The sequence below is a fragment of the Alosa sapidissima genome, chromosome 6, assembly GCF_018492685.1.
Source record: "Alosa sapidissima isolate fAloSap1 chromosome 6, fAloSap1.pri, whole genome shotgun sequence".
Classification (NCBI taxonomy): Eukaryota; Metazoa; Chordata; class Actinopteri; order Clupeiformes; family Clupeidae; genus Alosa; species Alosa sapidissima.
In genome coordinates this window covers 31,372,335-31,384,834 of record NC_055962.1, presented here as the reverse complement: position 1 = coordinate 31,384,834, position 12,500 = coordinate 31,372,335, and the positions used below count along the sequence as shown (strand labels likewise).

The window sequence follows — 12,500 nt, the reverse complement described above, 5'->3', positions numbered from 1 at the left end:
CACACACACACACAACACTCTCACAACACACACACACACACAACACTCTCACAACACACACACATACACACACACACACACACACACACAAACAGATGCTCTCTCTCTCTCTCTCCCTCTCTCTCTCACACACACACACACACACTTACACATAACACACTCACACAGACACAAACTCTCTCTCTCTCTCTCACACACACACACACACACACACACACAAACTCTCTCTCACACACACACAGACACATACTCTCTTTTACAAACACACACACACACAAACAGATACACTCTCTATCTCTCTCTCTCTCTCTCACACACACACACACACACACACACACACTTACACATAACACACTCACACAGACACAAGCTCTCTCTCTCTCTCTCTCTCTCACACACACACACACACACACACACACACACATACACACACACACACACACACTCTCTCTCTCACACACACAAACTCTCTCTCACACACACACACACAGACACATACTCTCTTTTACAGACACACACACACACAGTCTACGGGTCAGCTCGTGCTATTTACAGCATACTGCATCAGATACACAGACTGATGGAGTGTATATATTGAGTGCACAGAAAGTAGAGTGATATGAATGTAATGTCCTGTAAGTGTCAGCCATACTTTACACTAAAGTGCTCTATATTTAGAGCTGCTGTACTTCAGGGGGAGAGCTGTGTTATGAGATGAAATGGAATTCAGGTAAAGTGGGATGAAATGGATGACCAATGTGCTCTTGTGCAACTGTATGCTACGTTTGCCCCACAGTCCTACTAGAGCACTGCAGATGCCCCATCCCTCTCTCTCTCCCTCCCTCTCTCTCTCTACCTCTATTTCTCTCTCCCTCCCTCTCTCTCTGACACAGCTCTTTTCTACCATGGGTGCCTCAGGGGTTCTTTCTTAATTTTAGCAGAGCGCAGATGGGTCTGTTTGCTATTCTCACTTTAGGAGCAAAACCCATTCTCTCTATCTCTCTCTCTCTCACACACACACACACATCCGCGCACACACATCCGCACACACACACACGTGCACACACACACACACACACACATACAGATCGGCCTGTTTGCTATTCTCACTTTAGGAGCACAAACCCATTTTCTCTCTGTCTCTCTCTCTCTCTCTCTCACACACACACACACACACACACACATATACATACAGATGGGCATGTTTGCTATTTTCACTTTAGGAGCACAAACCTATTTTCTTACTCCTCTCTCTCACACACACACACACAAACACACACACACACACACACACTAATGTGTTTCACTGGCTGTTAAATACAGGGCCTGTACAGTGCGTCTGCAACTGTAGCGCTGTGCTGCAGACCCCTCCCTCTGACGTGCCTCATATGCAGCACACAGCTCACTCAGACCACTCAGAGCGCAATAAGCATAATGCAGACCAGTCCCATGCAGCTCCCAGCGGCTGGACTCCGAGCTCCGTACATTGACTTATTTGTGGCGGCCCACCACAATATCAACATTGACCACCACACAATGATTTTGCATGTTATACTTTACTGTAAATTGGATGGAATTTGTTCATTGTGGAGATATGTGCACCTTTGCGTAGCCTCCTCTTGTCTCTCAACAAACCTACATGCATGTTTAAAGAAAACATTAACAATCCTGCAATTTGTTGTCGTAAAAGTCCACTGGCTAAATCGTGCTTAAACCTGCATCATAACCACGCTGCGCTAATTAAAAACAGTTACTGTAATTCTGCAAACCTACCACCACAAATAGAATTCAATTCTGTGGGAAACACTGCAGGCTGTGCAGCGCTGATGTGCTGTTGATTTGGGCAGATTAGCATGCCCAGTGCCCCCGCTCTGCTGTGCAAGGACGGAGGAAGCAGGAGAGCATAAGATGGAGCGTAAGAAGGCCCAGATCTGTGGACAGGACCAGAGGGGTTAGATGTGAGGGCGCCGCCCTGCTGTATCTGTGTAGCCTAGGAATGAAAGAATGGGAATGCTAGATGAAGTGATGGGGGTGGGTGTCTATCAGAAATGGTTGATTTATCCATCAACATGTCTCCCAGGGGAGTAAAGTCAAAGGTTGTTAGAAAAGTAAATACTCAGTGCAATCTGTATAGTACAGATATCTGAAAAGGTGAAACCTAACCTAAAACCAGTACCTAATAAGTATATTATTATTATTAATAATAATTAATTAATAAGTACACTACTATTATACTATAAGTACAATACCTAATAAGTACAGTACTGAAGTAGTGATTCTTCTACTTCCCACTTCTGGTCTGCTGTGTTTCCCTCACAGAGCAATTAAATTGCACATCCAAACAGGTTGCTGGATTATATTAGCTAGAGACAGAGTGCCTGTGCACTCCTTTTTTCTTTTAAAATATGTATTAACCAATGTTTCAGCAAACAGTCTATCAGGAGTGAAGTGTGTGGACATGCATGCGTCCTTCTCTTTCAGTGTTCTCCCACATCAGCCGAGAGCCCTTGCTGTAGCCTACAGGCCTGCTGAGAGTGAGGCATCTCCTGTATCGGAGAATGTTGAGATGCATGTGTCAACTGCGTTGTGTTGACCACACACTCAGATTCGAACCTGCAACTTGTAGCACCTCGGATTGGGAGTTGAGCACGCTAGCAAGTGAGCTAAAAGCCCAGGCTGCTAGCATCACCCACTAGCTCAACTCTTAAGGCATCGGGAGGGAGGTTTACCTAACTTACATACTGCACAGCTACGGACCAGCTGGCTACTGTTACACATGGTTGTAGGTCTGGCTCATGGGCCCTGCTCATCCATGAGCCAATCAGACTGTTGAACAGATGAAGAGAAAGAGATGAGTAGATGGATGGATGGATGGATGGATGGGTGGACTGATGATGGCGGATATAAGATGGATGAGTGTCTCTGTGGCTCAACCAGCAGAGCTAGGTGCTAATATCACCCACCGTCATGGGTCCACTGATTCCTACACTTAATGATGATCAATTCATAGCTGTTGAATGCTTCAAGTCATCTAGAATGTATATAATGAATCACGGTGAGCTGTGCTCTCACAGATAGAAAATGTATATAATATATCATGGTGAGCTGTGCAATTGGCTGCAGTGCTCCTGACAGCAGTTGTTCTCTGAGGCTGGGGATTTAAGGTTACACAATGAATGTCAGTTTTTAACTGGGGGTTCCTAAACCCTCTAACCAATGAAAAAGGGTTGTGTTCCTACCTTTTTTAAGTATATTTTTGGGCTTTTTGCCTTTATGTGGTTAGGACAGTGATGATTGACAGGAAGTGAGTGGGAGAGAGAGATGGGGTGGGATTGGGACATGACTGCAGGTCAGATTCAAACCTGGGTCCCCGCTGCCACTTGGACCCGTACATGGTATGGGCACTATAGCCTGCTGCACCACAGTGCCCCCTGTGTTCCTACTCTTGATATAGTTCAGTACCTGGCATTCGGGATGCGCAGCAGCAATGTCAGAAACTCCATTCTCTGTACTGTATAGCATCAAATTTAGTCTGAAGCCATTATTTTACGGTAAAATAACGACATTGTGTTGCTTTAAAGTCATGTATGTAAATGCTGATATACTGACCAATTTGTGTGTGTGTGTGTGTGTGTTTCGTCCTCATAGTGAGCAGAGCATTTGCCAGGCCCGTGCCTCCGTGATGGTGTACGATGACACCAGCAAGAAGTGGGTCCCCATCAAGCCTGGCCAGCAGGGCTTCAGCCGCATTAACATCTACCACAACACTGCCAACAACACCTTCCGCGTGGTCGGGGTCAAGCTGCAGGACCAGCAGGTACACACACACAAACACACACGCATCAACATCTACCACAACACTGCCAACAACACCTTCCGCGTGGTCGGGGTCAAGCTGCAGGACCAGCAGGTACACACACACACACATTAACATCTACCACAACACTGCCAACAACACCTTCCGCGTGGTCGGGGTCAAGCTGCAGGACCAGCAGGTACACACACACACACATACACACACACACGCATCAACATCTACCACAACACTGCCAACAACACCTTCCGCGTGGTCGGGGTCAAGCTGCAGGACCAGCAGGTACACACACACACACACACACACACATTAACATCTACCACAACACTGCCAACAACACCTTCCGCGTGGTCGGGGTCAAGCTGCAGGACCAGCAGGTACACACACACACACACACACACACACACACACACACACACACATTAACATCTACCACAACACTGCCAACACCTTCCACGTGGTCGGGGTCAAGCTGCTGGACCAGCAGGTACACACACACACACAAACATGCACAAACCTGCCAAGCTTGATGCTCTCATTACTTGTTTGGGACACTGGCCATCTCAGTAAAGGATCTCTGGCTCGACCCATCTTCCGTGGCTGTCTTAGAGGGCACGGGTGGATCACACACACACACACACACACACACACACACACTCCGCGTCTTAGAGGACATGGATGGGAGGCTTTTAGGGCCGATCGATGAGCGGCTTCCTCAGATGTGGACAGAGTGGCCCCAGCAGTCTCCATTAGGTCCCTGTTTATCGGCTCCTCCAGCGCAACCAGTATTGATGTGTGATGTGGTGGCAATAACCAATCAGGAGCCAGAGTAGAAACGCTGTTACCAGGCAGTTTCCAAACGCAGCCTGGTGGACAGGGTCAAAGGGTAACTGTTTCCAGCTCAGAAATATGCACACACGCACACACGCACACACACACACACACACCAGAACATGTTGGTCTCATTACTGAGAATCTAGGGGAAGATAGTTTGAGTGTGACGTGTGAGATGAGTATGTGGTTTGTTCTGGACTAAATGCTCAAGATTGCTTGCTTTTTGGTTATTGAATCATTCTTTGTGTTGTTTTTCATATTGTTTCTTCAGAGTAGGTCAAATCAACACACCATGTAAGCTGATAAATCATTTCTGAGCAGGAGACAATTTAAAATATATTTTTTTAAATGAATCCTTAAGAAAACTGTCTTTGGTCCAGGCAATGATGGTATGTCACATGATCCCAGTAGCCAATCATGGATGGTGTCTCATGTCACATTAGTCAAGTCAAATGTATTTTAACAGCACATTTCATAAGACAGGCTCAATGTGATTCAAAAGAAAAAACACAGTTACACAACATGAACGAACAATGAAGATAATCATAGAGGAGAAGAAAGTGCTTGAATAAATAAAAACATAGGAAAAACATAAGAAATGTAAAAATACTGTATGCAAAGGAAAACACCCAGTATAAAATCATGAAAAGATATAAGGGGTTGGGGGGGTTAAGATTCTAACAGAGATAGAACATAAAAAGCTTGCGAGGATAAATATGTTTTGAGTCAAAACTATATTCATGGAGCAGACCTTAGTTCAGAGGGTAGGACATTCCAAGGAGAGGGGACATAATAATGACTGAAGGCACCATGAGCTGAGGAGACCTTTACTTAAAGATCCAAGAGGTCTGACTGGTGTGTACACCATGAACATGTCAGAAGCTAAGCCATTTAAAGATTTAAAAACAGTAAGAAGTATTCAAAATCAATTCTTTGTTGTACTGGGAGCAGGTGACGTGATTTAATCTCTGTGTTTGGGTTAATACTCTGGGCAAACGCTATTTGGAGAAGCTGGAAATACTAGTTTATCTTTTGTTTTGTTAGTTCAGCAAAAAGTGCATTACAATAGTCTAGTCTACTGGACTTGAAAGCATGAAGCAGCTTTTCATCAATCCCCAACCGTGTTGCTGACCTCTAACCTTTGACCTGTGCTGACCCATTGCCTCCTTTGCTGTTCCCCACAGGTTGTCATTAACTACTCCATAGTGAAGGGTCTGAAGTACAACCAGGCCACGCCCACCTTCCACCAGTGGCGCGATGCCCGGCAGGTCTACGGCCTCAACTTCGCCAGCAAGGAGGAGGCCACCACCTTCTCCAATGCCATGCTGTTTGCCCTCAACGTGCTCAGCACCCAGGACGGAGGTCAGTCCCTCTACACGCAGCATACACCAGGGGTTTAATCAACACGCAGCATACACCAGGGGTTTCATCAACACGCAGCATACACCAGGGGTTCCATCAACACGCCACAAACACACACCAGGGGTTTCATCAACACGCCACAAACACACACTAGGGGTTTAATCAACACGCCACAAACATACACCAGGGGTTTCATCAACACTGCACACACACACACTAGGGGTTTCATCAACACACTGCACATTAGGGATTTCATCAACACACTGCGCATTAGGGGTTCCCTCAACACTGCACACACACACTACAGGTTTGGACAACACTGCACACACTGGGGGTTTCATCATGTAGTCAACTTGTCAACTGTTGAAATCACTAGTCAACGGGCTGGATGTTCCTATGTGCGGAACTATTTCACAAAAACTGAGACCTGTTCCACAATAATATGTAAATTGTATGTACATGTAAACATTGTAAATTGTAATTGTGTACAATAAGAACATGTCTGCTATGGATAAACATCTGATGATGAAACACCCGCTGCCAACAGCTAGCACTAGCAGTACTGTAAGCACCAGCACTGTAGCGGTACACAGCTAGCAGTAGCAGTAATGTTAGCACCAGCACTGTAGCAGTACACAGCTAGCACTAGCAATAATGTTAGCACCAGCACTGTAGCTGTACTGTACACAGCTAGCACTAGCAGTAATGTTAGCACCAGCACTGTAGTGGTACACAACTAGCACTAGTAATGTTAGCACCAGCACTGTAACTGTACACAGCTAGCACTAGCAGTAACTAGCAGACACAACTAGTGAGCAACTACTATGAAAAACTTGTCAACTAAAAGTTGTTAAACCCCTTGAACGTACACACACACACACACACACACACACACACACACACACACACACACAGAGAAGTTTGTTGGATAGTTGGTTATAGTTGTGTGCTCTCGAATGAACAGTGACACACACACCTTCATTCAAAGCAGACATTAATTACTGAGTTGTAGTATCCTCTTTGAATGAGGGAAGTTTTAGTTTTACAAGTTGGTTGGATGGTTATAGTTGTGTGTACACACAGATACTCACACACACTCATGTTCGCTCATGCACATACAGACTTGCACACAGATTTATGCTGCTGACTGAAGCCATCACCAACCTGACCTGCAGGACTGCATGCACACACACACACACACTCCACACACAAACACATACACACTCCACACACAAACACACACACACTCCACACACAAACACATACACACTCCACACACAAACACACACACACTCCACACACAAACACACACACACTCCACACACATGCACATGCACACACACACACACACTCCACACACAAACACACACACACTCCACACACATGCACATGCACACACACACACACTCCACACACAAACACACACACACTCCACACACAAACACACACACACTCCACACACAAACACACACACACTCCACACACAAACACACACACACTCCACACACAAACACACACACACTCCACACACAAACACATACACACTCCACACACAAACACACACACACTCCACACACAAACACACACACACTCCACACACAAACACACACACACTCCACACACATGCAACATACAGCAAGTATGAGGTCACCACCTTCCTTGTTTGCCTTCCTTGTCCTCAGTGCCCTGCACCCAAAGCCCCGCTCTAGGCTGGCAGGGTGAGATGAGTGAGATGAGTTCAGATAAGCACATTAGCACTACGCACTAGAGGCATGTTATACAGCACATGTAATCATACTGGTGTATGATTATTCTATTATGCACTAAAAAATGTTAGGCCTACATTAGACCTGGAAGATCTAAACAAAAACTAAACAAATTAACAAAACAAACCTGAGGGAGATATCCTATGACGCTAGCTTTATGGTACGACAATATGCCATATTAAGTGGGCTAGCTGAATATTACCGTGAGTTTCCCAAGGAGCTGAACACGGGCCGCCTCAATCTTCAGCTTAAAATGATGCATAGTGTTATTGGGGAGTCTCGGTGCACCACGGTGAAAGGTGGCATGGATATTGAGTAGCCTGGCTAGCGCCACCACTTCTCAATGAGACGTGGTCTGGGAACCAAACGTTCATTTTCTCGTATTTGAAAAAAATGCCCAGATCCGTTTATTGGGTGCCACGGATGTCTATCAAATGCGTCTGTGCATAGCTCATCATCGTCTTGCTTTCCCCCCTGTTCTGTGATTATATGGTGTATATATATTATATATATATATGGTGTATATATATATATATATTTTATATATATATATATATATATATATATATATATATATATATATATATATATATATGATACATGCAGATACGGACAAAGATGATAGTGGATGATGAAAATGGGGAAAGCCAGCAATCAAAATAATGCTTGTAAAACAGATTAGTGGGTATATGGCGTGCTCTAAAAGCTACCATTGTCAATTGATAGAGAGACTACCATTTTGGAACTCTGTTATAGTATACTGCAACTCCTGCAGGAATTGCTCAGAGATGCTTTTTGAAGATACCGTCCAGCTGCGTCTCCCCCTAGCTGTAATGTAAGGCTGCCATGTGTAAACTCCCGCTAATCTGAAATGACTAAAAGCGCATGTGCGCTGCTTTCGTCTGCACCAGGACTGGACCCACATTTCTGTGGATAAGGACAGATAGCTAATGTGCGATAATCTGCACGCACAGACAGACAAACATACGCACGCACCTATTCACACATACACATACACAAGACATGCATACACAAACACACATGCACATGTACATGCACACACACACACACACACACACACACACATGCATGCTCTCATACAGACACACATATTCCAAAATCAGGCATTATCTTGTGTCACACAACTGGTCCTGCTCTGGCATTATGTCGTCGGCCTACCTCCACTAATCCATACATCTAGACAATAACTGTTATCTCATCTCAAATCCGCCATCATGAAAACAACAGCTCAGTGGCAGCAGAGGGCCTGAGCCTCTCCACGCTCTCAGAGGAGGGAGGGAGGGCTGCTGAATGATGTCATCCTCATGCTGTTGGTCCAATTGCTTTGCTCTGCACAGGGCCGTGGGAAGTGAGTTTTGTGTGGGGGTGCTGTAGTGGGGGGGGGGGGGGGGGGGGGGTTGTATTTTATTTAAACGCCTTTCTCTGTTAATGGACAACAGCATACTGGCATTGCATGACACACAGCACAGGCATACATCACTGTCAAGAACATTATGGCTACACTACAGCTAACTAACCGTCTGCTATCTGATGCTACACTAGTAAGGTAACAAAGTTGCTGTAGCCTTGCACCGAAATCGACGGTGAACACGAGAAATATAAAACTGTTGAACACCAACATTAATAAAACGTAATAATTATTGACGCTTCTGACATGGGTGTCAAAACAGGCTAAAGACCCTATCGCACAGCATATTAGACAGAACACATTGACTCAAAACATATGCATAACATAGGCCTACACAACGCAATATTCATAGGCTAGCCTACATTAAATTGATCCACATATCACAAATATAGCCTACAACAAATGCTGACATCATAAACGCACAGTGTAGCCTTTAACCTACACTTTCAAAAAGAAGAGAAAGAACGCTCTGAGAAGGCCAATGAAACAGGCACGCAAAGACACAGATGAATAAGTTCATCTACCTCGCTGAAGAGAGCTCTTGTTTGTGGATGGAGCTTACTCAATATCTAGCCTGGGTGTTCCCATGCTGCCTTGCGCGCGATTTGATTCACGCTGCTAAGGCAGCCTGGAGACCATGGAGCAAATTTTCGCCTGAGATAGGGAACCAATCACAGAACAGGGGGGAAAGCAAGACGATGATGAGCTATGCACAGACGCATTTGATAGACATCCGTGGCACCCAATAAACGGATCTGGGCATTTTTTTCAAATACGAGAAAATGAACGTTTGGTTCCCAGACCACGTCTCATTGAGAAGTGGTGGCGCTAGCCAGGCTACTCAATATCCATGCCACCTTTCACCGTGGTGCACCGAGACTCCCCGATAACACTATGCATCATTTTAAGCTGAAGATTGAGGCGGCCCGTGTTCAGCTCCTTGGGAAACTCACGGTAATATTCAGCTAGCCCACTTAATATGGCATATTGTCGTACCATAAAGCTAGCGTCATAGGATATCTCCCTCAGGTTTGTTTTGTTAATTTGTTTAGTTTTTGTTTAGATCTTCCAGGTCTAATGTAGGCCTAACATTTTTTAGTGCATAATAGAATAATAGACAGGGGGACGGAGAGCTTCTTTTTTTTCTGATCGTGAGTGGTATGACATATAAATACGCGTGCTTTCCTGCAGGGGGTGCTGCCGCACCCCCAGCACCCCCACTTCCCACGGCTATGCCTCTGCACACACCCAGATTCAAACCCGCAACTTGTGATGTAGGTGTAGGTGTTTGTTGTGTGTGTGTTATGTTGGAGAGGGACAGGTGATGTAGGTGTAGGTGTTTGTTGTGTGGCGATGTTGTGTTTGTTGTGTGTTTGTTGTGTTGGAGAAGGGCAGGTGAGGTTAGTGTAGGTGTTTGTTGTGTGGCGATGGGGCAGGCAATGCCCCCCACCTCCCCACGGGAGGAGCAGACGGACAGACAGACGGGTCTAGCCCCCCCCTAGGCCACTCACACACACCAGGCCACGCCACTCTCACACACACACACACACCCCAGACCAGGCCATGCCGAGGGGGGATTAAAGATCCACTAATGAGCTGTCCCGGACGGGTTAAACACCTCACCCCCCCACAGGGCTCTCAGAGGTGGTACACCCCAGCAGGACAGTGCTCAGATTCACACACACACACACACACACACTCTGGCGTCCTGTGCAGGAGGCAGCTGACTACAGTTGCTTTTACTCCAGAGTACCCTGTGGGGCAGTTCCTGTTGTGCGGTGGGTTCATGAACAGAGGTGTCGGAGCACTAAAACTGAACAAGCTCCATTGTAGATCTGGACCAACACTGGGCCAGAATCAGCTTTCTTTTTCAGTTGAAGTATTTTGCTCTGCAGTGCATTGTGGGGGCTTTTTGCCTTTATGCAGATTTATACCAAGTGAAGACTGACAGTGGGTCAGTGGGAGAGAGAGAGATGTGGGTGGGAATTGAACCCAGGTCCCTGTGGGCACTTGGATCCACATGTGGTCTGGATGCTGCTGCCTGGACCACAGCTCCCCCAGATCAGCTGACTTTTCTGAGCATGCCCAGTGGCCATTATTGTTGACCAGTTGAGCAGGAGCCTCTCTCTTACACGGCTGGTGGACACCTTATAGACCACAGCATGCACAAGCCCAGGGGCGCACCTTGTCAACAGGCAAGCCAGGCAACTGCTTGGAGCCCCGAGCCGCTAGAGGGCCCCCGACCTGGTCTCAGCGCGTTTGCTGGTGGGACAAGCAAGGATTTCGTCCATAGAGATTCAATGATGTATTTTGTGTGCTCCTGTCCTGTTGTACAAACAGTACATCTGTAAATGTAGGCCCTATGCTATGGCCTTATAAACAGCGGATCTGTGTTCAAAAGAATTCAAAGAATCCACACATATTTAGGCTACTGTGGTAAACGTCAAAAAGGGTTCAGTGATGACGGATCAACATCGGAGTTTGGCATTTACTCAATGAAGTTATAGTACACTGTAGGCTAATGTTAATTGGCAGAAAGATTGAACATGGTTTGCTACATCTATACGACAATAAACTTCAGCTAGCTAGCGACAGTTACAACTAGTTAGGCAAGGAGATGGTTAACATTATGTTTGTATTAGGGCTGTCAGCGATAACGTGTTAATCGCAGTGCGAGTAAGGACCAAGCATTCGCGTTAATTTTTTAATCACATAATGGCGTGCTGCCAAAGATTTTTAATTTTACACCGTTACTTGTTCTGTTATCAACGATTCTCTTTGGCTGCCAATATTTTGACCCTTCGATGCACCGTTTCTTGTCCTCAAACTGACACAGACACTTCCTAGTATATGCTTCTGTCTGCCTTCCTCCTAGCCTGGCGAGCCATTAAAATGTAGGGTCTGGGCACTAGGGCATATCGATCCAAATATCGATAGTATCGATACCAACATTGGTATTGGTATCGGATCGATACCAGTGTGATGGGATCGATACTTTAATTCCAGTTCACTTCCAATATCTCTCAATTTGTTCAAAATGCATTGTTCCTGTTTCACCAAGGGCTAGCCTACAGTCAAGCAAACCATTTCACATCTTGCATGCCCGCTTTGCAATGTTTCGTTGCTGAAATGTTTGTAAATTATTAACAACGGGAATCATAAAATCATTAGCATATTGATGTTTTATTCATGTCATAAATCATAACACACTGTTCGGCCCCTACATAAAAGTATATAAACTGCTTTTAGTTACAAATATCAGTATTGGTATCGGTATCGACAATACTGGCCCTAT

At 45.5% G+C, this 12,500-nt stretch overlaps 1 protein-coding gene across 3 annotated transcripts in view; it reads left to right on the top strand.

Moving 5' to 3' along the window:
* evlb (Enah/Vasp-like b) overlaps positions 1-12,500 on the top strand; it is a 77,156-nt gene that overhangs the window by 49,215 nt on the left and 15,441 nt on the right. For all 3 annotated transcript variants that reach the window (XM_042094787.1, XM_042094786.1, XM_042094785.1), the window contains 2 exons: positions 3,649-3,817; positions 5,833-6,010. In XM_042094787.1, the coding sequence (XP_041950721.1) occupies positions 3,649-3,817; positions 5,833-6,010 (347 nt within the window). The remainder of the gene's footprint in view (positions 1-3,648; positions 3,818-5,832; positions 6,011-12,500) is intronic.